The sequence below is a fragment of the Pollicipes pollicipes genome, unplaced genomic scaffold (assembly GCF_011947565.3).
Source record: "Pollicipes pollicipes isolate AB1234 unplaced genomic scaffold, Ppol_2.1 Scaffold_7262;HRSCAF=8765_pilon_pilon_pilon, whole genome shotgun sequence".
Lineage (NCBI taxonomy): Eukaryota > Metazoa > Arthropoda > Thecostraca > Pollicipedomorpha > Pollicipedidae > Pollicipes > Pollicipes pollicipes.
Window position 1 is genome coordinate 8,302,851 of NW_023597055.1, and position 27,115 is coordinate 8,329,965.

Sequence of the window (27,115 nt, forward strand, 5' to 3'; positions counted from 1 at the left end):
CGCGTTAAAATACGTGTTTTACCACAAATCGCACGGGTGGCATGATCAATGGAGGCGCCATTCAGCATAATCCCCGCGTCCAACGGCGGCGTTTCAGCGACGGCAGCGACTAGCGAGCTGCTAGGGAGTGCACATGAGGTTAGAGTTTGACCCAGTGGCGTCGCCACCACTGGCGAGATGCGAGGGAGTGCCCCTGACGCCAGAGTTTGATCCGGTGGCGTCGCCACCACTGGCGAGATGCGAGGGAGTGCGCCTGACGTCAGAGTTTGATCCGGTGACGTCGCCACCACTGGCGAGATGCGAGGGAGTGCGCCTGACGTCAGAGTTTGATCCGGTGACGTCGCCACCACTGGCGAGATGCGAGGGAGTGCGCCTGACGTCAGAGTTTGATCCGGTGACGTCGCCACCACTGGCGAGATGCGAGGGAGTGCGCCTGACGTCAGAGTTTGATCCGGTGACGTCGCCACCACTGGCGAGATGCGAGGGAGTGCGCCTGACGTCAGAGTTTGATCCGGTGACGTCGTCAGCACTAGCGAGATGCGAGGAAGTGCACCTGACGTCAGATATTGATCCGGTGACGTCGCCACCACTGGCGAGATGCGAGGGAGTGCACATGAGGTCAGAGTTTGATCCGGTGGCGTCATGTTTCACGCAGTCGCCGACGCCGTGTGGTTTGCCAGAACGCGACCTAAATAGCAGTTGCTGGAGAGATATTAGATATACCGTTCGCGTGAAAGAATGCGTTGCGTAGCACTCGCTGCTGACATTGATTTATGTGCGTGCGTGAGTCATTAGTTGTTCGTGTACAACACGTAAAGCTACATATCACCGGCGGTTGAACGAAGCTGATGGGGCTCAAGCAGTAAAATCGCGCAACGCAGCGGGACAAAATTAAAAACCACGGCTTTGGATTCGAACGTCATCGCAGTAAGCTCAGCACTGCGTACTGCATATGCACACGACTGTCGTGCAAATAATCCAGGTGTCATAATTCGCTTCTGCTAGCCTGCTATACGCTGTGCTGTGAGATCACCGACCCGCCGCCGTTACCGCACATAAGCTTTCGATCAAGCTGGACTTTCACTGCTCACTGCGCTAAGATCTGCACAATCGATTGCGTTGGCCGAAAGCGATCATGTGATAATGATTCACGTTGGTTATCAATCGCACCGTGTATGATTCACAGCTTGCCGTGTATTTAAGACATACCACTTCATCGTGCGTTGATATCACTGAGCACCGTACCGTTCGTACAATTTCCAATTTTGTCGCGATTTTCTCAGGCACTGCGCTCCGCTGGCTGGTCGCAATGCCATTGACACGGAAACCTTAATCACGGCTGGGGACCCAGAGCGACGCGTGCGTCCGGGCCATCACTACCGGCAAGGAGACCCAAAGCGACGCGTGCGTCCGAGCCATCACTACCGGCAGCGGGACCCAGAGCGACGCGTGCGTCCGGGCCATCACTGCCGGGGCCGTGTGAGGCACGTGCCACCACATGTGGAGCGTAAGCACTGGCACGTCCTAGGACAGACTCCACGGCACGTCACGTTCCACGTCCTCCGCTACGGCACGGCAGCAGCCGCCTCACCCTCCGAGCACAGACGCTCCCTGATCGTCCTCGCGAACACCTCCCCCCCCCCCCCCCACCCCTCCAGCCGGCGGCGGACCCGGGCAGCGTTGGGCAGTGAATGGGCAGTGTTATGGCAGTGAATGTGGCGTAGCCCGGGACCCCCGGCGCGCGCGGGCGCCCCGCCGCGCCGTTGGCGCCCCAGGCTGCCCCGGTGCGGACTCGTCGCGTCACGCTCGTCACGCGTGACGTCGTGCGGTCCCCAGCGGCGGCGGCGGCCCGCCCGCTAGGCGGCCGGCGCCGTGCTGTTGCCGGGTGCGTGTCGTGCGGACCGCCCATAGAACGGCAGCTCGAACTGCCACGAGGGCGGCGGCGGCGGCGGCGGCGGCAGTCGGTAGCGACGGCGGCAGACGACGCAGCGCGAGACGCGTGTTCGCAAGTTGCCCGCCTTCAGCGTCTGCTGCTGCGGCTGGCGGAACTGTGCGTACTCGGCGATGGTGGTCAGCCAGAAGGAGTAGGCGGTGGTGAAGAAGTTGCAGCGGCCGTGGCCGTGGCATTCGATGAAGGGCGTCGGCCGGAAGTCCTCCAGGCAGGAGCCGGGAGAGACGAGCGACTGGCCGCCGCCCTCGGCGCCCGCGTCCGTGTGCTGCGGCACAGCCGGCCTCGGTCACCAACGGGGCAGCCAGGCCCCAGCACAACAGCAGAGTCGTCGGTCCCAGCGAGGTTTTGGTCACACTTTGGCCGTGACAGGCCCAGTCGTATTCTCACAAGCACGGTTTGTGGACGCGAGGACGGCCAAATAGTCACATGGGCAGATATACGGTCACATGGGTAGTTAACAGCCACCTGGGTAGTTTACAGTCACATGTGTAGTGATGGTGTCACACGCAAACGGCCAGACTCACACGAGCTAGTAGCCATATTGGTCATGCAACCGAATTCAAACGTAAGTTTGAATTCGAGAAGAGCAAGGTGCCAGTGTATATACATCGCTCGCCGCCTCATTGCCGCGGAAGACTTGCTTAATACTTAGCTTCGGAATATAAGCACGGAAACGTCAGCATATAGCAAAAATAATACAGAAATAACATAGATCAAAAATAAGCACGAATACATCAGTGGGATCGTCAGAAGAAACGTCAACTGAAAACTCGTGCGTAAACCTGCGGGTAGCAAAGGCTTCCAACAACGTCGTGCCTCACCATGAGGAAGGAGTAGCCGGTCCACATGGTTTCCCAGTTGGCTGGACACTCCGGTATGGCCACGTCCTGGCTGTGGATGGCTATGGCTCTTGTTGGTGCTTCACACACAGAACAGCTGCAACAGATGCAAGCATATGTGGAAGATACAGGGGCGTAGTTTGGCAAAATGGGTTTAGGTGGATGGAGGCTGAAAGTGAAAAATGACGAAACCTACGCGGAAATAGCCAACAAAGTGGTTTCTTCCCGGGTTTGGTCCACTTTCTTCTAACAGTTGGGGGGCCTGGGTCCAAGTGTGTGTAGGGGGGGGGGGGCTGGAGGTCATGTGTGTTTGGGGGGAGGGGAGAAGGGGCTGGAGTTCCCTCAACTGAATAGGAAACTACGCCCCTGAAAAGATGGGAAACTTGAGAACCAATTCGGTGTATGGGCACCACTTGATTTTCGGTAAATTAGCCGAACGCCGTTCGCGGAGCATGCATACTGACTGTCTGACACACCACTCTGACTGTCTGACACACCACTCTGACTGTCTGACACACCACTCTGACTGTCTGGCACACCACTCTGACTGTCTGGCACGTCACTCTGACAGTGTGACACATCACTCGGTGTGGATTGTGGACACCCTTACCACAGGCGTACCAGCTGGATACACTCTCATCACGGGCGTACCAGCCGGATATACTCTCATCACAGGCGTATCAGCTGGATATACTCTCATCACAGGCGTACCAGCTGGATACGCCCTCATCACAGGTGTTCCAGTTGGATATACTCTCATCACACGCGTACCAGCCGGATAACATCCTCACCACAAGCGTACCAGCCGGATGCACCCTCACCACAGGCGTACCAGCTGGATACACCCCCATCACAGGCGTTCCAGTTTGGTATACTCTCATCACATGCGTACCAGCTGGAACTACTCTCATCACAGGCGAACCCGCTGGATATACTCTCGTCACAGGCGAACCCGCTGGATATACTCTCGTCGCAGGCGTACCAACTGGATATACTCTCGTCACAGGCCTCCCAACTGGATATACTCTCGTCGCAGGCGTACCAACTGGATATACTCTCGTCACAGGCGTACCAACTGGATATACTCTCGTCACAGGCGTACCAACTGGATATACTCTCGTCACAGGCGTACCAACCGGATATACTCTCGTCGCAGGCGTGCCAACTGGATATACTCTCGTCACAGGCGTGCCAACTGGATATACTCTCGTCACAGGCGTGCCAACTGGATATACTCTCGTCACAGGCGTGCCAACTGGATATACTCTCGTCACAGGCGTGCCAACTGGATACACTTTCATCACACGCGTAACAGCTGGATATACTCTCATCACACGCGTACCAGCTGAACACACCCTCATCACAGGCGTACCAGCTGGACACATCCTCATCACCCGCGTACCGTGAGATGTACCGCTGGATGTTAACCCCCGTAATCGGTGTCATCATCACCGGCATCGGCTCCGGCGTGTTTAGCCAATAGCTGTAGTCGTTACGCTGGGCATACTCGCACTTCTCGTTGCCGCTGCAGAAGACGTACGGCATGGTGGTGAACTTGAGCAGGCAGGAGCCTGGCGTACCTGTGGTGCGTTCACATCAGGCGTTAAGGCGGACTCTGCATGCGGACTCAGAGTGTATGCGTGCACTGGCATGGTGGGACGCGCGGGTCTACGTCCAGGATCATTATAGAGTCTGAAACTGCGCTCACCGAGGTCGGCGCCGTGAGCCTTGGCATTCCCAGTGACGTGCAGCAGCGAGTAGCCCTGCCACAGCTGGCTGGTGCCGGGCGGACACTGCGGCACGTACGTCGACTGGCTGTGCCGCGTGAAGAAGAAGCCGCGCGAGGGCGGCGGCGGCCCGGTCTGCGGCGCGTCGTCGCCAGGAGGGCCCCGGCCCTCCCGGCGGGCCGTAGGGCCCGGGCGGGCCGCGGCCGCCGGGGTCGCCGGTGGGCCCGGGCGGGCCCGGCCGCCAGCCGGGCGGGCCGCGCAGGCCGGGCAGGCCCGGCTCTCCCAACCCGCCCGGCAGGCCGTCCAACCCCCGGCAGGCCGGGCTCGCCGGGCCGGCCGGCCAGCCCGGGGAAGCCGTCCGGGCCGGCGTCGCCCGGCAGGCCAGGTCCGCCGTCCAGCCAGGTGCCGGCGCGCCGGGGCAACCCCGCTGGCCGCGCCGGCCCGGCGAGCCAGGCAGGCCGTCCAGGCCGCGGTCGCCTGGCCGGCCCGGGTTCCCGCCCCGGCCGTCCAGGCCGGGAAGGCCGGGCTCGCCCTTATAGCCTCTCGGTCCGGGCAGACCGTCGAGGGCCGGGTAGCCGGGCTCACCCCGCTGGCCGCTGCCGGAGGGCGAGGCACAGGTCAGAGCGGCGCAGGTCAGACGCGCTGCTGCCGGGTGCGGCAGGTGCAGGTCAAGATAGGCCTAGACACCGCAAATAGGTCACGACTGGGGTAATGGGCAGAGGCGTAGCCAAGAGAGGAGCTTTTGGGCCCATACCCCTGGGGGTGGCGGGGGAGAGGGGTCTGAGACCGATGCCCCCCAGTTCTTTGCATTTTAAAGCCTCGAAATTTGAATGGATTGCAAAACATAAAATAGACTCGCTAGGCATCAGAATAGGACCCCTAGCCTCAAAATGAACTCCGAATAAAAACAAAGGGCCCAAAGCGGCAAAACAATACCCCGTTGACTGAAAGGGCCCCCTGTGACCTAATTTGGTCCCCTCCAGGGGGAAACCCTGGCTACGCCACTGAATGGTGACCGTGCTGTCCGCGCATTGAAGAGCGGGGCGCAGTCTGCACCATCGCCGCCTGCCAGGCCGGCACATTCTGCACACTGAGAAAACACATCAGCTCAAGCCACGTGCCGATTGTTGATTGTTAATGTCTCGCGCATTAGGACCAATCCTTTCCATTTCAAACCATGTTAGGACTGTTTCTTTGTACCGTCACGGCTGCAAAGCTGATCGCTCTCAACACTTCACCGTCTTTGCTTCCGCCAAATCACACCACCCTGCTGGTGGCGGCGGTGACGGCGGCCCCTGACTCACGGCAAGCCCGGCGGTGCGTCCAGACCCCTGTCGCCGGACGGTCCCGGTCTACCGTCGGGCCCGGCTGGCCCCGGCTGGCCGGGCCCACCGTCGCGGCCCGGCACGCCGTCTCTGCCGGGGCCGCCGTCGTAGCCGCGCTCGCCCTTGGGTGAGATCCCGGGCGGCCCGTCGAAGCCGGGCAGGCCGGGCAGGCCGCTGTCGCCGTCATCGCCAGGGTCTCCGGCCGGGCCGGACGGGCCACTGAGGCCCGGCAGACCCGGCGACCCGTCCGTGCCCCGCTCGCCGCCGCGACCGACGCTGCCGGGCCCGGGCGGGCCGCGCGGGCCGCCGTCGCCCGGCTGGCCCCGGCCGCCGGCGCGGCCGGGCAGGCCGTCCGGACCGCGCAGCCCTGGCTCGCCCGGTCGGCCGGTGGGTCCGCCCGGGCCCGCCGGGCCGGGGAGGCCCGGAAGGCCCGGGTTGCCCTTCAGGCCCAGCCGACCCGGGCAGCCGCGCTTGCCGGCCAGGCCTGGCAGTCCGGGTGGCCCGTCCTGGCCCGGTGGTCCGTTGAAGCCGTCCTGGCCCGGGAGACCGGGCCGACCGCTGCGCCGACCCGGTCCTCCAGGTAGGCCTGCGGCAGAAACCGCGTCATTTTGCGGCAGCAGCGCTTCGCAAGGGTGTTATACCCCAGATGTGTTACATCCCCGCAGAGGTGTTACACCCCCGCAGAGGTGTTACACCCCCGCAGAGATGCTACACCCCCGCAGAGATGATACACCCCGAAGAGGTGTTACGACCCGCATAGACGTTACAACCTCACAGGTGTTAGATCCCCACAGAGGTGTTACACCCATACAGAGCTATTACACCCCACTCAGGTGCTAAACAGCACCGCGGTGTCATGCGATGCAGGGTTCTTACACAGCTGAGGAGCGATGTGCGGTGCATTGGAGTTTCACAGCGCAGGGGTGTAGCGATGCTAGACAGCACAAGAGTGTGACGCGGCGTGGGAGTGTTGCACGTCGCGTCACACTGGTTACCTCACTGATCACGACGCGTCACACGCGTGTGACGGATCACGGGTGTGTGAGGGTGAACAGCGGTGTTGTACTCTGCAGGGGTGTTACACGCTGTGACTCTACTGGGATCTCGCAGAGCGAAGGGGTGTTACACCGTTCAGACGTGCTGCGCGGTGCGAGGGTGCTGCATCGTGCAAGTGGAGTTGCACGTCAAGTGGGTGCCACGCGCCAGAAGGGTACCGCTCAAAGCAAGCGTTCCATGGCGCACTGTCTCCGTTCACAGTTCAACGATCCACTGGCAAGGAGGCGATGGCCCCTCGCAAAATCTACGGCGCTGAGACTCTACGCCAGTGCATTTTCTTCAAGATTCCACAAAACCGCATTTCAGTAAGTAGGTCCGCTTTGTGATTCCATAGGGTACTTTTCGCCTGAAGAGATGCGTTGAAGATTGACGATTGATCTAATATGCTCACCAGAAAAAAACTCACGAAAAAGCACTCACAATAACTGGCACGTGGGCGGATGAGGCACCCCGCAAAATGAAGACAAACGAGGTCAAATGTGACGCGACGTCCAGTGCAATTAGTTGCCACATCCGGCCTGGACATGACCCTCAAAAAGTGCGCCGGGGGGGGGGGGGCATGATTCAGGACGCCTGGGCCATTGGGCACTGGGCTCAGTTCAGCATGAGGCGCCCCCCGCCCCCCGCAATTTAGAACACCTCAGTTATAGTCACTTCATGTTGTGGGGGTTTCCAAACACGATTTCTACAAGCAAGTTACGTCGTGGAAAGTAAGGATTTAGATCAGGAGGAAGCCGCAAGCCTGTTTTCGTTTTGGCTGGTCAAAGGTGGTTGAAAACTTCGGCCTATTCCTTCTTGGCTGCTTAAAGAATCACTTGCCATTTGTTTCCACCAATTTCATCCCAGCGAACTATCGTTGACCCCATCCACTTCCATAGAGAAGCTTAACATGTCGCCCGTTACTTACTTAGACACGACGAGGGCTGATTTTGTTTTTTTTCAGCTCAAGTGTCTGTCACCCTTTAAACAATAACCTGACATGTGTTTAACAATGTCACCAAACCGCAGTCGGACAATAAGACGTGTCTGAACATTGTAATACACCAACCGTATTGTGTAGCGTTTTACCAGCATTTCTCCGCGCTGAAGCTGTGCGGAATTTTGTTTGTAAACATCAATATCAGCAGCACCGTTTCGAACAGTAAATTTCGCCCAGATTATGCAGTCTCAAACTGTCTCGTCTACGAGGATCACCAACCACGTCGCAATGCTCAGTGCCAGTGCTCAGTGCTCAGTGCCAGCACTCAGTGCTCAGTGCTCAGTGCCAGCGCTCAGTGCTCAGTGCTCAGTGCCAGCGCTCAGTGCTCAGTGTCAGTGCTCAGTGCCAATGCTCAGCGCTCAGTGCCAGCGCTCAGTGCTCAGTGCTCAGTGTTTAGTGCTCAGTGATACACCCCGGCACACTATTGGTCCGTCCTGGCCACGGGCCGAATGACGTCATACCTGGCCGGCCGGGTGTGCCAGGATCGCCGGCGGGACCGAGCAGGCCGGGCATGCCTTCCAGGCCGGGCATGCCCCGGTCGCCGCCGAAGCCGGGGGAGCCGGGCCGGCCGCGAGGGCCCCGCGGGCCCGGCCGGCCGTCGACGCCTGGATCCCCACGTGGGCCCGGCGGGCCCGGCAGGCGATTCGTGTCCCCGGGCAAGCCCTGCGGAATCAGGTCAGGGCAGGTCAGGTCAGACACACGGTACACGGCCCAGCACAGGGACGATGGGTGTGTCATTCCCGACGGTCTGCGCACGCCACCCGACGGGATAGCTTGTCCAGGGGCAAGGTCGCTCTAAAATACATCAGGCGCAAAATGGCTGGCGGGCACAGAGCCGTCGCCAAGTTGCGTTCACGCCGTCCGCTTCAAACTCATTTCGTTTAGCTGTCCGTTGGGGTTTACAAAAACTGAGGTAAGTTTTAAGAGCCTCTGCACAGTCTTCACATGCGATAACCACGAGCAGAGAGTCACACCTAACCACCACAAGCCAGCTATGTAAACATGGCAACGCCGACCACGCACGCTCGGCTGCGGACGGGCGGAGCGTCGCACGCACCTTGAGACCGACGCGGCCGTCCGGTCCCAGGCGGTCCGCGGTCCCCGGGACCGCCGGACGGGCCGGGCAGGCCGGGGAGGCCGTCGCCGGGCGGTCCGGGCAGTCCGGCAGCCCGTCCGGGCCCATGGTGCCGGGCCAGCCAGGTGGGCCGGGCAGGCCGATTTTGCCCGGGCAGCCGCGCTTGGAGGCCGAACCGGGCTCGCCGGGCGGGCCCGGAGGCCCCGGTGGGCCGTACACGCCGCTCGCACCCTTGTCGCCGGGCGCGCCCGGGGGCCAGCCCTGGGGCCCCGGAGGCCCAGGTTCACCGACGGAGCCCTTCTGGGCGCCCCGGCCCGGTGGGCCCGGCCGTCCCGGCAGGCCGGCCGGACCTGACGGAGAGACGGGCGCGTCAGGGCACCACAGCCAATCACAGACACGGGCGAGTGATGTCCCGACATTGCAACCAATCACGGGCGGTCTGGGCACCGCGGCCAGTGATGAACACGGGATTTCCGTCACACTCGTCGTTCGACTTACACGTGGCTCAAAAGGCAAACGACGACAACAGACAGACAGACAGACAGGCGCACCCTGTTCATATAGTTATCATGCTCTTGGTGAAGTTTGGCGATGGGGGGGGGGGGGATACTGACGTTTATTCTTCTCACGTTACGTGACTGATCGTAATGTAAACGTAGCGATCAATCTGTGCGCAATGTGCGAACGGCTGACATCACGGTGCTTCAACCAATCGCAGACGACAGGCATCGCAGGGAAGCTGACGTTTGGGTATCCAACCAATCACAGCTGAGCGGGACGGCTGACGTCTGGGCGGCAACCAATCACGGATGCTGGGCATTGAGCATTCAAACCCGTGTAAAGTCTGATTCCATGCTACCAAAATCAAGCAGCAGGCAGTGGGTTTGGCAGATAACATCGCCACTGAAAAAAATGCAGGCAGCTGACGGCAAACAGAGCCAGCGGCATGAGGCAAGCGCTTGCCGAGCCCATCCCACGGAGAAAAGACGGCCCGCTTAGCCTGGAGTCAGCCGCGGATAGTCGAGCCGGGGGAGAGGGTGAGGGAGCGCTGGTAGCCGACCGCGCGGAGCACGCACCTGGGTTTCTGCTATCGTCGCCGCGCAGGCCGGCCGGTCCGTCGATCCCAGGCCGGCCGGGGCCTCCGGGCGCACCGCGGCGGCCCGGCTGCCCCGGCTGCCCGGGCTCGCCGCGGCCCGCGCTCGGACCCTGCTCGCCGGGCATGCCCGGCTGCCCGACCAGGCCGCGCAGGCCGGGCACGCCGTCGGGGCCCGGCAGGCCCAGCTCGCCGGGCAGGCCGGGCAGGCCGACGCGGCCGGGCGGACCCGGCCGGCCGGGCCGGCTGTCGCCTGGTGGGCCTCGTGCCCCCTGTCGGCACACGACCGTGACCCCAATGCAGGACGACCTCCGGGCCGGTGGGTCAGCAGCCGCACCGGTCACAGAGCGGGCTCCGTCGGACTAACCTAGCACGGTTACTGTTGCTTTTACCGTAGCTGTAACTGTTAGTGTAACCCATCATTGTTACGCAATAAACCTTACCGCCGTCGTATCGCCACAGAGCCGCGGGCCTATTGTAGCCCAACGGGCCTAGTTGTGGCACTCAGGATCCTATTTTGGCACCCAAGGGTCTACTGTGACACACAGGGCCCTAGACAGCCATCTACGGAAGGGCCTTTTTAGCAAGGTGGACGGCATATAACGCATTAACCATCTGACTTCCTGCCTAACGTTTCATCTGTCCATCTGTTTACCTGACTTTTTGTTCATTTAGTTGCATATATGACTGTCCATCTGTTTGGCCTTCTACCTGTCTTTCACACTTCTTCCTGTGTGACAACTGTTACTACTTCGTCTGGCTATCAATTTTTGAAATATAAGCATCCATTCATAGGTCACCCATGCATCTAGCCACACACAGGACCGGTTACCTGATCAGCACGTGGCGGCGAATAACTACCGCTACGCGCCAATTCCCCAATCACCATCCTCTGCCCGTTCAAAAGCCCCTGCGACGCCCGGCGGCCGCACCTTGAAGCCGGGTGTCCCATCCGGAGCGCTGTCGCCCGGCCGTCCGGGTCTGCCGGACGGTCCGCGCGGTCCGGGCAGTCCGTCCGATCCGTCCGGCCCGCGCCGGCCGGGCTCGCCGGGCAGGCCGTCCGGCGCGCTGGGTCCGGGCGTGCCGGGCAGGATGGGCAGCCCCGGGTCGCCGGGGAAGCCGGGCAGGCCGGGCCAGCCCTGCCCGCAGGGGAACGGAGGTCAAAGGTCAAGCACTGCGTCGAGGCCAGACGGCGGGACGCAGCAGAAACGCGACGGAAAAACAGCGGAACGCAGCGGTCAAAGGCAGCGGAAAAATACGGCCTGCTGCCGTCCAGGCGCAGAAAGGCGGCACGGTGGTGGCACGAGCGCCGACAGGCGGCACGGCGGTGACACGAGTGCCGACAGGCGGCACGGCGGTGACACGATCGCCGACAGAGCAGCTCCGGACACGGTGCAGCGCAGCACGAACCACGCATAGCAGGAGTACCCTTGAATGGACCACGCGAACCGCACTGGCCACGCGCGCGGAGCCGCTCGGCGGTGCGCGGTGTGCGCGCCCCTGACCTGGTCTCCGCCCCGGCCGGGCTGTCCGTCAGCGCCGGCCAGGCCGGGCAGGCCGGCCCCGCCCGGGCCTCCCGGGAAGCCCTTGAAGCCGGGCGGACCGCGGAGTGAGGGCCCCGGCGGCCCCGGCCACCCTCGCGGCCCGATTCGACCCGGGCAGCCGCGGAAGCCCGGGGGGCCCGTTCAGGCCCGGCTGGACCTGCAACAGGACTCGTCATGGTGCTGTCGCTGGGGATGGGCCCGGCGGTGATTGGAAACACCGCCGTAGAGCATTTAATAACGTTACGTTTCGGGGGGCAACTTAAAAAATGTCATTGCATTGGAAGACAAACACGCGACAACGCGATTATGACAAATCATACGGGTATGTTCGGGTTTCAGAAGCATTTGGTCTTTCAGTATTTAATCTTATATATGAATGCCTGGGGTCGGAACGGAAGCAGCTGCAAAACATCAGAGGGCGCCGCCACTTCGAAAAAGCCAGGAAGTTGTGCCTGCGTTATCACAGTGCTCGCTGGCGCTTCTGTTCAAGAATTAGAGCGAAGTTGGACCATCATTAAGCTTCCGGCACCCTCGGGCTACCACTTGTACAAGCACGTTCCACGGCGGTGAAGAGAATTCAAACCGGTGCTGTGCTGCAGACAATGGACGTTTGTCGCGTTGTTAGCCGGCACGTTTCATCAGTTCCCCGCACTCTCGCGCGTGACACCCGCCCGCCCGCAGCCGCCGCCGCGCCGCGCCGACCGGCCGAGCGCGCGGCGTCGGCCGCCCACCTGGAAAGCCGGGTTCGCCGGGCTCGCCCGGCCTGCGCGGCCAACATCGGGCTCGCTGGCGTCTCCTGGCTCCCCCGGCGGCCCGTCCGGGCCGTCCAGTCCCGGCGGTCCGCTGCAAAGAAGGCGGGTGTTGAGCACGCGCGCTTGATGGCTTGATGCTGGGGTGCGGCACAGAGCGGGCAATGACGGACGACGCCAAGGCAGGCCCGTCGCGTCAAGCTCCACCACGGCCGACATCAGGGCAGTCCGTGACCACGTGCGAAACAGGGAAGGCCGGGACCACGCGGCTCCTAGGAAGGTCAACATTATACAAGGCCAAGGGTGGTGCAGTGTGGCGCGCGGGACATTTGCCGGGTGCAGTACTCACGTTCGGGAGTGAGGGCGGATGAATGGGGTGCAACTCGGGTCAGGACTTAACTGACAGCCTCGTAGGTGCGAGCATTCCAAACAACGCTTAGCGTCTTTTCTCTTCATTTTGACTTCACATATATGTCGCAGAACGTCTTACATTTGGGAGTCAAAGGCGGTTCCACAACGTCGTCCTTTAGGGGGGGGGGGGGGGCAGGGGAACAACACCTGCTTGGGGGAAAAATAGAAAAGATGTCCTGATTTTGAAAAGCTCATCTCATTCTGCTTAATTTATCTCCAGGGTGTCCTAAAGCAAATGTTTCTGCATAAGTGTTGCTTAGATTCCATTCGACCTCCAGAAATTATCATTTCTTGCCAGACTTTGGCCATCTTGGTGTGTGGGGAGGGGGTTGGTCGTTATGAATCCGCCTCTGACTGAAGTGTTTCAGACATGATCTCTCCGGAATAAGAGAATCATGCCCGCCCTTCGGATCAAGCTGCTTGTCTAGGCTCACCACCGCCGATCATCTTGGCTGTGCCGCTCTAAAGCCTCCCATTTTCAGGAGCACCCCTAATAGTCGCCATATAATTAATGTTCATTTGCCTAATAATTCCAATCATCGTCATCAGGCTTGTCGCTCCTAAGAGCCGAACCCCCAGCTGCGCCCCGCCCCCTCCCCCCTCCGGGCTCTCCAGGTCAGCCTGCCGGACGCCGGACGGAGTCGGTGTTCGAGACGCTACCAGCAGCCGGCCCCGAGCCAGGACAAGACCGCTCTCAAAGCTCGCTCGTGGGACGGAGCGGGACCTCACTGCAGCTCACTGTCGGACGGTGTGAGACAACTCGCCGCTTAGTCGCAGCAGGGACGAGTGCTTACTCTAGGCCGGGCGGACCGCTCTCTCCCTTCAGGTAGAAGACGTTGAACGTGTCGGCGTCCGTGCCCGGACGTCCGGGCCGGCCGTCGGTGCCGTCCAGTCCCGGCAGACCGGGCTCGCCGTACTCGCCCTGGGGTTAGCGTTCAGGAGTCAGGTCAGCACTCGCCGAAGCCCTACAACGCGCTGACGGTCATAGAAATCGGGCGGTGCAATGACGTGACAAAGGGAAAAGCCGACCATAGTGCGACATGATGGTGAGGTCTTTGGCGTGACATCATGACATTTTCCCCGAGGCCATACCAAGTACCACAAGATCATAGAGATAAAGATTCACCATAAGTTGTCACATCAGTTGCTGTGAGATCATTAGCAAAATGATCATGGCGCATAGCGAACTTGTATATTGAGACACACACGCCAACATCACCAACGATGCCGCGCCGAAAATATTTGTTACGTAACCGTTACAGGAGTCGAAGCTAACCGTTAGCTCCAATGTGGTAGGCTCGAGGCAGCAGGTTCAAGATAGCTAAAGGCAGGGGTAGTTTCGACCTACCCCTGCCTGGTAGAAATTATGACGTTGCTCATCATGCGTCTAAAAATTCACTCTGTTTTCTTATTAATTATTTAATTATTTAATAATATTTATTTATATAATATATATATATATAGGAGAGAAAGAGAGAGAGAGAGAGAGAGAGAGAGGGAGAGAGAGAGAGGAGAAGAGAGGAGAAGAAAGAAGAGGAGAGAGAGAGAGAGAGGAGAGAGAGGAGAGAGAAGAGAAGAGAGGAGAGAAGAGAGAGGATATATATATATATATATAATATTATAATAATATAAAAATTATTTAAATGTAGGCATCACCAGTAGGTTTACGCACACATGAAGGCCGTCATGAGATTTGACAGTCCCATCCCCGTCCGCGGTGATGACGTGTCAGTCTCATTTTCGCCTCAGAATTCTAGTGTGCTGAGCCCCGCGTGTGCTTAGAGTTGCATTATTTCGATGGAAGTGCACTCACAGCAATACCGTCCCGTCCCAGGCCTCAACACCAAACCAGAGTCACATTCATTGCTGATCATGCAAAACCATGCTGGATGGTGTGGGTTCAGTGTTCAGCTTTGGTGGAGCATCGCCTTATGCGGACTACTCTCAGTTCGCCTGAAGTCCGCTCTGGGCATCTCCCTGCTTGTCTCACCACTCTATCTCGGCTAGAGATGACATCAGGTAAGCATGCAACCAAGCAGACCGACTGTAGAAAGCTGTCATGCGGCATACCGATCTGTCATACCGGTCCATTGTCGCTAACAGAACACCATCCCAACACCGTCAACGTCCCATCCTGGTTGTCAGCCATGTGTCAGGAGACGGCTGTGGCTATGTGGCCTGGAGTGCCGCAGGGCAGTGTGCTGTCTCCTCCGCGTCTTACCGGCAGTCCGGGCAGGCCTGCGCTGCCGGGCAGCCCGTCCAGGCCGTCGGGGCCGGGCCGGCCGGCGGGGCCAGGCTCGCCGTCGCGGAAGCCCGGCGCGCCTGGTGCCCCCCTGTCGCCGGCGGTGCCCGGCGGCATGATCAGGAGGCCGGGGGAACCGGGCCAGCCGGGCGAGCCGGCCACGCCTGCGGCACGGCGGCGCCGGGTCACGGGAGAGGGAGAGGGGGCGCTGGAACAGGGAGGCTACCGGCTCATCACGCGGAGGACGAGAAGTGGTAAAAGTCGGGTCACTGCCGCCTCTTGAGTTTGGCCCTTGGGCAGCCGCACATAAGCTGTAAAAAGTTTGTCCAAACTAAACGCAACATGTGATCATGATGTCACCCTGCAGCCAAGTGTTTTCAGATCTGAATGCGAATTTCATTTCGTTACTTCAGGCCACAAACGTTTCCCAAAACCGGCAAAGTGTCAACGTTCAAAACATACACTGAGTCTATTTGGAAACATAAGCGATCTCGCGAAACTAAATGAATGTGTAACTTTTCTGAAACCTCGCGCGCAGTAAGCCATCACGAGAGTGTACAGCATGTCCTGTCGCATATTAATACCAACAGGTCAAGTGCAACCAGGTCAGCCCGGTCCGGCCGGTCCGGTCCGATCCAGCTCAGCCCGGTCCGGTCCGGTCCTGTCCGATCCAGTTCAGCCCGGTCCGGTCCAATCCGGTCTGGTCGAACCCAGCCGGTTCGGCCCGGTCAAGCTCGGCCGGCCTGGTCCGGTCCGGTCGAGATCAGTCGGTCTGGTCCGGGCCGGCCCGGTCCGGCCCAGCTCAGCCCGGTCCGCAGCCCTGCCCACCTGCAGCGCCGGGCAGTCCATCGAGACCGGGGTAGCCGCTGCGGCCCACCAGGCCTGGCAGTCCCGGTGGTCCGAAGGGACCGCGGGGACCGGCGACCCCGTCCGGGCCGGGCCGGCCGGACAGTCCCGGCCAGCCACGTTCGCCCTTCTGGCACGGCGACCCTGAGGACGAGCGGGACGCCAAGTCAGGTCACGGGTCAGGTCACAGGGTTACGGGTACACAGTCAGGGCAGGTCATCGGGTCAAGCGCGGGTACAGGTCAGCCCAGGTCACTGGGTCAAACACAGACATACGTCAGGTCGGGGCGGCGGCGCGACACGCTGCTTCAGTCATCCGGCGACGGAGACACATTCCGTGTGAAGCTGCAAGACACGCCACGCCGGGAGACGCAGGACAGGCGCTCTGAGCCCGTCCGTCCCGTTGAGACCAGTTCACCCTCACTTGGTTACCCCCCCCCCCCCCCCCCCATTCATCGTACCATCACTGCAGACTCCCGCAACACACAGCAGGCAGCGTGGGTCCGAGGCGCCGCCGGAGGGGGACGACGGAGGGGGGGGGGCGCTCACCTCCATATGGGGTACAGTCGTCACCCGGCGGGCCACTGGGGCCCGGCAGACCGTCCGTGCCGTCCGGGCCGGGCAAGCCGTCCAGACCCCGGCGGGCCCGGCGGGCCCGACGGCCCGGGCGGGCCCGGTCTTGGGTTCCCCGGCACCAGACTTGCGGTGCCCTTGGTTCCTGCGGCGCGGGGCGGCTGGTCAGAGCTCAGGGATGCGGCGCGACGGCCGGTTAGCACTCAGAGGGGCGGCGGAGTGGCTGGTCAACGCTCGGAGGGCCGTTGCGGTGCCCTGTCAGCGCTCAGAGCGCGGTGTGGCGACCGTTCAGCGCTCAGAGCGCGGTGCGGTGTCCGGTCAGCGCTCAGAGGGGCGGTGTGTGGCGAACCGTTCAGCGCTCAGAGCGCGGTGCGGTGTCCGGTCAGCGCTCAGAGGGGCGGTGTGGCGACCGTTCAGCGCTCAGAGCGCGGTGGCGGGTGTCCGGTCAGCGCTCAGAGGGGCGGTGCGGTGCCCTGTCAGCGCTCAGAGCGCGGTCCGGTGTCCGGTCAGCGCTCAGAGGAGCGGTGCAGGCACCGCCAGCTGCCGGCTTCTATCACATAGCACGCCTTCGATTGACATACATTGCAGTGTTGGCCTAAATCAGCAGCGCATGGCGACTCTGCAGGTTCAATGAAAGACCGCGGCGAACACCCGGATAACCCAGTTTGATCCCGGCAAGGCAAAGGCAAAGAGGTCAGCGATAAAATTCGTATTGAGCATTCGTGTTGGTGTTTCACTGACTCACTGCAGGTGTGCGGGCAAAAGGACATTTTACTGCAACTTAATGATCAGCGCTTGCGAGCTGTATTCACAGAGTACACACGGGGAACCAAAAGAACAACACATTGAATCTTCTTTACAACATACCCCAAATTCTTCAAAGAGCTTTGAATTACCCCTAACCTAATTCAAACGCCTGCATGCGAACGTTTTGGTACATTTAGCGATATACAAACGAGGGATGATTTAAGCAAAAGTCATGGCCACGTGTAGAAAATAAAATTGCCGAAAAGATAGTTCTGATTTCGTATTTTATTTTGTACTTTACTCAATTTTTTGTTCTGGAGATGCAGCGCTAGCGCAGCGCAGCGCAGCGCTGCAGGGTTTTCCAAGTTATGGTACCTTTGTGTTAAAAAGCTCAGTTAAAAGGAGTCCAAAACTTAAAATCTACTACGCCCGACATTCAACGATCACGTCTCGGACGAAATAAATCAAGCGTAGCCACAATAGAAAATAATACGAACTAATAACGTATATCCAGGAAAATTGGGCGACGATGCCTTCCCGAAATGTTACCAGCCAGGCCTCCGACCCGAACGAACCACACAACCCGCCACCATCAGCAGACCTTACGCGGGACCGCCACCACGCAGCACGTCGATGGACAACACGCGGTCACCGGTCTGCCGGGCGGCGCTCGCGGCGGCTGGCGCGCGCCCACCGCCTGTGGACACTCGCCTTGGAAGCCGGTGTCTCCTCGGCGTCCGGGCAAGCCGTCGAGGCCGGGGCGTCCTGGCCGGCCGTCGGGGCCGTCGAAACCGCGGCCGGGGGCTCCCGGGGGGCCGCGGCGGCCGACGAAGCCCTCAGGGCCTCGGGAGCCCGCCGGACCACGGGGCCCGGCTTCGCCGCCCGGGCGGCCGTCGCGGCCCGGGGCGCCGGGTTCTGACGGTCCCTGGCGGCCCGGCGGGCCCGCGGGTCCGTCGGGCCCTGGCGGGCCCCGCCAGCCGCGCGGGCCCGGCCTGCCGTCCAGGCCGTCCAGGCCGGGCAGGCCGGCGGGGCCCGGCGCGCCGTAGTCGCCCTGGTCGCCGGGAGGCCCGAGCAGCGGGCCACCGATGCTCGGGTCGTAGAGGCCCTTGGGGCCTGGGTCACCCTGCAGCCCGGGCCTCCCCGGCACGCCGGCCACACCCGGCAGGCCCTTGAGACCAGGCAGGCCTGGCCGGCCGGTCTCGCCAGCCGTGCCCAGCACGCCCTTGGCTCCGAACTGCCCCGGCGGGCCAGGTCGGCCCAGCTTGCCACGTGGTCCGTCGCTGCCCCGCCAGCCGGGTGGTCCCTTGCGGCCGGGCGTGCCGGGCCAGCCGGGTTGACCGCCAGGGCCCGGTGGGCCATAGGCGCCCGGCTCTCCTGGCCAGCCCAGCGGGCCAGGGAGGCCCGGCGGCCCCCTGCATCAGACAGCGGGCACGTCCGTCACTGCGCGGTCACAGCGGGGCACCCCGTCACCGCACGGTCACAGTGGGGCACCCCGTCACCGTACGGTCACAGCAGGACACCACCGCCACCGCACGGTCACAGCAGGGCACCCCGTCACCGCACGGTCACAGCAGGACACCACCGCCACCGCACGGTCACAGCAGGGCACCCCGTCACCGCACGGTCACAGCGGGGCACCCCCGTCACCGTACGGTCACAGCGGGGCACCCCGTCACCGCACGGTCACAGCGGGGCACCCCCGTCACCGTACGGTCACAGCGGGGCACCCCGTCACCGTACGGTCACAGCGGGGCACCCCCGTCACCGCACGGTCACAGCGGGCTGCGTGAAGTGCTGCGCGACCAAAGGTCGACGTCTCAGTCACAATGCGCTATCTCGGGGATCACTTGACATCAGTGGGCGCTGCTAGGACGCATCAAGACATGACATTTGAAGGCGCATGGTAACAGCACAATGCTGGTCTCTAATAGCAGTGCAATGCTGGTTTCTGGCTACAGTGCTTATCCACCGTTTCATTCGTACCGGGTCCAAACAGCTTCTAACACAAACAAAATAAACCGTAAGCAGCCTTTACATTGGACCGGGCACGGCAATCAGGTTCGGATTGAATCGTGGCAACCCCCACGATGCTTAGGAGAAATGCGGCCTGCTCGGCCGCCTCGTTCCTAAGTCTGCCAAATGCCTGCAGACCATGCTGAGGTGACCTTCAAGAATATCCAAATGGGTCTTTTCGAGACCCGTTGGCGTATCGAGGCGGACAAGAGGGCTCAATGCGGGGTCAGGTGATGTGAGTCGGTTTCTTTTTCGGGCAATGTGAGCGTGGAGTCCACTCACAGCACGTTTTATCGGCGTTGGGCCTGAGTTTGGTAGCTGATTGACGCGACATCCATGTCCTCTTAATGACAACTTAGAAATTGCATTTTAAGACAAGTTGGGCCGAAAATGCTGGCTTCTGTGCCTAGTTTTCGGCTGCCGTAGCCCGCGAGGCTGCCGCCTGATGCTGCACGCGGAGCACCGGGCCCTTCCGCATGTCGGAAGCCTCGCCACCTTACGCGGCACGGCGCAGCTGCGCCTCTTTATCCCCCCCCCCCTCCCTCCCGCGGCGGGCCCCGGAGCGGGGCCGCGCCCGCGCCGGGCCTTACGCTGGTCCTGGTCGGCTGATGTCCGGGTCCAGATAGGTCAGGTCAGAGCCGGGTGCGCCCTGCTCCCCCTGGAAGCCCTTCGGCCCGGCTGGCCCGTGGCGGTCCTCGCCCGGCTCACCACGTCGGCCCGGCATGCCCACTGGCCCCACCGAGCCCTGCAACAGCGGCGCAGCGCGGCGGGGTGTGAAGGGGTAACATCCTGACCCAGCGTCACGTCACCATGCTCGAGAGCTACCTTACCTTATACCTTATGTCCGAGTGTCGCCTCACCATGTCCTAGTATCGCCTCACCATGTACCCTGCATCAGACGCATGTACCCTGCATCAGGTGACATGCATGTACCCTGCATGTCACCTCGCCATGTGCGAGTGTTACCTCACCATGTACTAGTGCCACCTCACCGTATCCGAATGTCACTTCACCGTGTCCGAATGTCCCCTCACCGTGTCTGAGTGCCGCCTCATCATGGCCGAGTGTCACCTTACCGTGTCCGAGTGTCACCTCACCATGGCCGAGTGTCACCTCACAGTGGCCGAGTGTCACCTCACAGTGTCCGAGTGTCACCTCACGTAAGGGGTGCTACGTTCCAACAGTGTTCCGACGCGCACATCATATTCCAGCAGACTATGGTGCAGCCTATTTCTGATTTCTGTGCAGTCTTCTGTGCAGTCTATACCGTCGCTTCCAATGCAGTCATGCAGTGACGTATTCCAAAAGAGGTGGAGTCGAGCGAAGGATTCGCGTGCTAAATTGGCGCGCATTCCGGTAGAGATGCACGACAAATAACGGCGGCGTCATATTCCAACGTTAATGCACGCGCTTCATTCCAACAGAGCGATCCTCCATGACGTCACAATCCAGCATGATCGTGAAAATACGACAGCGACATTTGAACAGAGCTGCGCAGTACGGTCACACGGTGTCCGTTCCAATGAAGTTTTACGACCGTAGAGAAATCAATGTTTGAAGGCATCGTTTCATCTTCTTAATGCCTGTCGGCCCGTATGCTGTATAGGGTGGTGGGTGAGTCGCCATTGCACGGACATTATCAGACGCTTCGGGCATTGTCCCCTTCAGAGCTGTGAAGCACTACGAGGGCCTTATAAGCGCTAAAGCACTGAAGAACGGTTCCTGTAAAGGGATTGCCCCACATTTGAAGATATTCGGCGTCCAGAGGAGACACAATAGACACAGTGACACAATGGAAAACATCGGATAGGATGAAATATGCTCACTGATAACTATCGATGCACTTTTAAGTGGAAAATGCAACTCTAGACAACGCAATTTCTCTATTTAGCAAATGTGCTCCTCACTACGTCATTGTTTGACTGCGTAATTATACCTCGCACAACATTGATTGAGAACCCACTGACGACCTGTGGGCTCTCCAGACGTTTTATCTGGAAATCGTGCCCACGAAAGTCAGATATGAATGACTTGACAATTATATTTTTCTTGGCATTGATCGTCGCAGTGGCCAAGTGCAATGATAAGATTTCAATAACGTTATTATGGCAGTCGTGGATGCCTGGATGGCCTGGATGCCTGGATGCCTGGATGCCTGGATGCCTTGATGCAGTCCGCAAGAAATAGAACGTTGATGTCTGCGGTGGTGTAGGTCAGAATCTAGAGGGCTTCAGGTCTTAAGAATGGCAGGACTGTGAACTGCACCGAATGATCTTCAACATGACTTTTTCACTTCAAAACTCCATAGAAATTTGAAATACCCCTTTACAAGGAGTGGTCCACATTAACACATAAACGCATAAACAAAAAACATTGGAAGTATATCAGTAGTTATAAATTACAATTTCCACGACATCTGATGAAATTACTTATTACTCATTACTTAAATATATAGTTACGTAGTTACAATGCTGATATATATATATATATATATATATATATATATATATATATATATATATATATATATATTATATATGAACGAAATTGCTGCTGATTATCTGATGATAATTGATCCACAATATCCTCAACTGATAATAAAGCGTTCCCTTGAACAACGCTTCAATAACATTCGCCGTCGTGGAGAAGTGAACAAGTATGCAGCCTGACACGCGCAGTGCGTTCAGATCCTGCAACCATCGATGAAGGGAGACACTTACGCGATATCCTTGTTCGCCCTCTTGACCCTTGTAGCCTGGCCGTCCTGCGAAGCCCGGCAGGCCCTGCGGTCAGAGATCAAATGGCGGGGTCAGAGGTCACGTGTCAGATGTGCGGGATTTCGGGGGAAACGACGCCACTGGGAAGGTTTACGCTTTTCCATCCTTCTGACATGTTCAAGCTCCAATTAACTAAGTTACATTCTTCAAGGCTTCCTAATTGCAAACAGCTTGTTAGAACTCGCACAGCTTTTCGTTCTGACCGCTACCCATGAACAATCAACCCCAAGCGCCCCTTCCACTTTCCCAGCGACGCAAAGGGCCGTATGTTAACACCGGAAAGCGACAAATTGCAGGTCGCTACATTCCACTAAGAGGCGGAAACTAACAACAGGAAAAAAACGTAGGAAGCAGAGCGTAATCACTTTTCAGCTCTTCTTTTAAGTTCAGCATTATAGGCATCCAGTCGCATCACAAAAAAGTCATTGCCAAATATGTTCGCAGAAAACCTCAACCGTCGATCGAGCCGTCGCAGCACAGTGCATAGCCCAGCACAGCAGCACAGCAGCACAGCACAGTTCGACATTCGCGCGGAAGGCCACTTCCGACGGCGGCGCCGGTCTGCCGCCCATGGTCTGCGGTCACGGGCGCCGGTCACCGGTGCGAGGGCGCCGGTCACCAGTGCGCGGGCGCCGGTCACCAGTGCGCAGGCGCCGGTCACCAGTGCGCAGGCGCCGGTCACCAGTGCGCAGGCGCCGGTCACCGGTGCGCAGGCGCCGGTCACCAGTGCGCGGGTGCCGGTCACCAGTGCGCAGGCGCCGGTCACCAGTGCGCAGGCGCCGGTCACCAGTGCGCAGGCACCGGTCACCGGTGCGCAGGCGCCGGTCACCAGTGCGCAGGCGCCGGTCACCAGTGCGCATTCGCCGGTCACCGGTGCGCAGGCGCCGGTCACCAGTGTGCAGGCTCCGGTCACCAGTGCGCATTCGCCGGTCACCGGTGCGCAGGCGCCGGTCACCAGTGTGCAGGCTCCGGTCACCGGTGCGCAGGCGCCGGCCCCGTCGCCGGCCGGGGGTGGGAGCTCTCACCGGTGGACCGGGCGGTTTGTCCTCGCCGGGGTCGCCCTTGGCGCCGGCCGAGCCTCCTTCGCCTGGATCGCCCGGCAGTCCGGGCAGGCCGCTGGGACCTGCGGTGTCGTGACACGGTGTCAGAGTGGCCACCGCTGGTGTCATGACATGGCGCTAAGTGGGTCACCGCTGGTGTCGTGACACTGCGTCAGAGTGAACCATCGCTGGTTTCATGACACGGCGCTAAGTGGGCCCCGCTGGTGTCGTGACACGGTGTCAGAGTGAGCCACCGCTGGTGTTGTGACACGGTGTCAGAGTGGACCACCGCTGGTGTCGTGACACGGTGCCAGAGTGAGCCACCGCTGGTGTCGTGACACGGTGTCAGAGTGAGCCACCGCTGGTGTCGTGACACTGTGTCAGAGTGAGCTACCGTTGGTGTCGTGACACGGTGTCAGAGTGGGGCAGCTGCAGCTCACAGCCCGTGACCCACCGAATACATCTCTTAGGACAACATCTCGTATGTTCAATGTCGCGTCCTTTGCGGGTACAAGAAGTTAACTGCGCAGAATTTCCTAATAGACATGACCGGTTCCAATGGACTTGGAAAAAGCAATGGAATCAATTGCTTAATTCAAGTATGCGGGGCGACACACATAAATACATACTGATGTGCATGCAACATAAACATACATAAACACACAACGCCTCATATCATATCACTGTCTATAACAGCGCAATCGTAGAACTCGAAATGCCAGTCGATTTCGTGACTAAAGCGACGGAAAATGACCTGGTAAACATGATAGCAAATAAACATAAACATAAACAGCAAACAACATAAACAGCAAATAGTGGTGGTCGTGGCTCACGCCGGTGACTGCCGGTGTTGCAACTGACGTCGGACGTCACCCACTCCCCTCCCCCTCACCCCCCTCCCCCCCCAAAAAGCCTCACCTGCTGCTCCGCGCGGCCCGATCAGGCCCGGTAGGCCGTCCCGGCCCGGGAGGCCGTCCACGCAGGTACAGCCCTTGACACCGGGGTCACCCCGAGCTCCCAGCGGACCGGGGCCGCCCTGCCACGCACGGCAGGTCAGAGGGCAGCCACGTGACAGACAGCAGGTCAAAGCACAGCCGTGTATGTGGCAGGCGGCAGGCCAGTGGACAGCCATGTGCTAGGTAGCACGCCAGTGGGCAGCCATGTGACATACGGCTGGCCAGTGGACAGCCATGTGATATACAGCAAGTCAGTGGACAGCCATCTGCTAGACGACAGACCAGTGGACAGCCATGTGACGGCAACAGGTCAGTGGACGCCTACACCCATGTGAGACGCGGCAGTTCACCTGACAGCCATGCGACACGTGGACGATTAGCAGACAGCCACACGACGCACAGACGGTCAGTGGCAAGCCCATTGCTGCTCACCGTCTGGGCTTCACGTGAGATATCGGAATTACTAGCAGACATCACCAGCATACAGCACTATCAGACACATCCATCAGACATGACCTTCAGAAATCACTACACGCAACGTTGTGTCGGCAGCACTGTTCGGCTCTCCCACTCGCAGCAAGGCACTATCATAATTCACAAAGCCAACCTTCCAGAACTTAACACAGAGCACAGGCCAAACGCGTCAAACTGTATTCAAACGGCGCGCTCCGCTGATTGGTGCGCTACTCGCCGAATCATCCCAGGCAAAGCCGACACGAACGCAGCGCAACAGCGCCAGCGTTGACAGCACCGCGGGCCTTTATAGAAGCACGCCCCTCCCGGCAGGAAAGGCACCCCCTTCACACGCACAGCGAGGGTTAAAACACGCGGCTCAACGCGCCGGGTTCAACCGTAATGACCTCCCGGTGTTCCGCGTGTCCGACGTCGGTGACCCCGAGGCCTCAGTGACCCCGGGGTCGCTGTGATCCCGACCGGCGGCGCCGCCTTCGATACTGACCGGCAGGCCGGGCGCTCCGTTGAAGCCGAGGAGGCCGGGCTCGCCGCGGTCGCCGCGCGCGCCCGGGTCCCCGGATGGGCCCCGGTCGCCGCGCGGGCCCACACGCCCGAACGGGCCCATGGGACCCGTTTCGCCATGCAGACCCTGCATGCCGACCTGTCCGGGTAGGCCAGGCACGCCCGGAAGGCCGCGCGCGCCCTGGCAGATGCACCACTGGTCGGTGCCCGGCGCCTGCCGACAGACAAGGCGGACAGTCAGGTCAGGTCAGGTCAGGTCAGGTCGGTAGATCTAGTCAACAAGTCAGGTTAGGCTAGATCAGGTTGGCAGGTCAGGTCAGGTCGGCAGACCAGGTCACTTTACACCAAGTCAGGTTGGAAGGTCAGGTCAGGTCAGGTCGGGTCGGTGGCATCGTGCATCACATCACAAGATCATGAGCAAACACTAGGGGGCGGGCAGACGAGCAGACACGCATGGAAAATGCGGGCAGACACACATACATACATATACACACACATACAATGGTGTATCTACATGTAACGTACTGAGAAACGTCGCGGAACGGCGCTTATCAATCCACGGGCGAGGGTAAGAGCCCTCAGAGGCGGAATAATCATGCAGTAATCAACATGTAATGTTTTTCAACTGGTGGCCAAATGAAATGACAAGGCAGCTCATTTGACTGACAGGGGCTTTCACGAAAGCTCACCGCGCCAAAAATAGACATGTGAATTGTCCACGTGTCCTTGCGGAAATCGAATGCGGTCTTTTACACTTATTTCAGGTCCAGGCAAGTCAGCATCGGTCTCTCAGCTTGACAAACATTTCAGAATAAATATAGTTTGCTGTATCAAAGGATACTTACGACGCTGGTGGGTTTACGAATCAATTCAGGGAGGGAGAGGAGAGCAGAGGCAATATCATGAAACGATGCAAAAAAATCCAAGGTGTAAATCCCGGAGATCCAACGTACGCTTTGCACTGCTGTAACCGTAAGCAATGGAAATACAAATTTAGAGTAAGAAAATGCCTGACGGTATCTTCTGGTAGCACGCATTTTACTCAGCCGACCCAGTGCTAATTTTTTGTTGCCTTATTTAGCTGCCATATTTCAGCATTCGCGATCCTTCGTTACTGAGCAATAGGTTATGGTGCCGGCTGTGTAACAATTTGACCGTCGTGCGTCTGAGAAGCCAGACGTACGGGGTTCGATTCGGCGCCGTGCCCGCGCTTTCTGCCGGGGTAGGAGGCAGGCGACGCCATGTAGCCTCAGCAGCTGAGTGCTTCGGTAAGCCTCAGTGGCAGCCATGAGCTCTCGTCACTGTCTGACGTTGTCTGACGTCACTGTCTGACGTCGTTTGACGTCACTGTCGTCTGACACTCATCACAACTCCTGCACACACTCCCCGTACGCAGTTCATGCTACTCCCCACCGGCCACTGATAGAAACTGAAAGGTGCTGCAAGCATTCTTCCTAGCACAGTATTCTGCTGAAAGAGAGCGGCAGTTTATCTCAGGGCCTTTGCGTATAGTGGAATAAGCATACAGGTAGCCTTTCGCGACCTCCAAAACGGGCGTAGTCTCGCAACATAAGTTGTGGGCTGAGCAGCGAGAAATGACAAAAGCTGCTCCAATGATGCTTCGACAAATGAGTTCCAAAGGAATTGGCCCACTTTTATCTCAAAATTGGGAGCGGAAGGGGGGGGGGACAGAGCCTAAAATAGCGATCATCGCAGGCGATGTAATCGCCGTACCTTCTCCCCACTTCCTCCCCCTCACGTTCCACGTAATTGCCGAGCATGCCTGTCCGCCAGCGACGACCGCAAGGACGTGATTTGACCTCACGTGACCTGACCTGTAGGTCAGCCGTGCTATGTGAAGGCAGTGTGAAGAGCCTGGGGAACGTGATCACGTAAATGGAAGTCGTCTGGGAAGGGAGGACTTGTCGATCACGTCTCGGGCTCTCGCACGGGTTCAGATTCTCCATTCGCTCGCCGAGCGCGCAGCGGGCGAGGGCTTGCTGCCTCAGCTGCAGGAGGTGGCGAAGTAGGCGCAGGTGATGGGTTTGTGCATTGCCAAATCGCAAAACAGCCATCACAAACTGCACCAAATTTTCACTTGAGTTGAAAAAGTTTAGTGCTTCTCAAAACACTGTTTAACTAATCATACCCAAGAACATTGATTAAGTAATCAATAACATTTTTAAAAAATAACGCAC

The 27,115-nt window shown here is 59.5% G+C and overlaps 1 protein-coding gene across 1 annotated transcript in view; it reads right to left on the reverse strand.

Annotated features, from left to right (window-relative positions):
* Positions 1-1,856: 1,856 nt before the first annotated feature.
* LOC119114199 (collagen alpha-5(IV) chain-like) overlaps positions 1,857-27,115 on the reverse strand; it is a 30,080-nt gene continuing 4,821 nt past the window's right edge. The window contains 19 exon segments of the mRNA XM_037238399.1: positions 1,857-2,216; positions 2,773-2,887; positions 4,193-4,370; positions 4,499-4,677; positions 4,679-5,113; positions 5,822-6,428; positions 8,339-8,540; positions 9,022-9,297; positions 10,150-10,307; positions 12,321-12,352; positions 13,544-13,671; positions 14,971-15,082; positions 15,869-15,981; positions 18,157-18,568; positions 19,760-19,914; positions 21,890-21,952; positions 22,972-23,069; positions 23,905-24,022; positions 24,901-25,131. Coding sequence (XP_037094294.1) covers positions 1,857-2,216; positions 2,773-2,887; positions 4,193-4,370; positions 4,499-4,677; positions 4,679-5,113; positions 5,822-6,428; positions 8,339-8,540; positions 9,022-9,297; positions 10,150-10,307; positions 12,321-12,352; positions 13,544-13,671; positions 14,971-15,082; positions 15,869-15,981; positions 18,157-18,568; positions 19,760-19,914; positions 21,890-21,952; positions 22,972-23,069; positions 23,905-24,022; positions 24,901-25,131 — 3,972 coding nt within the window.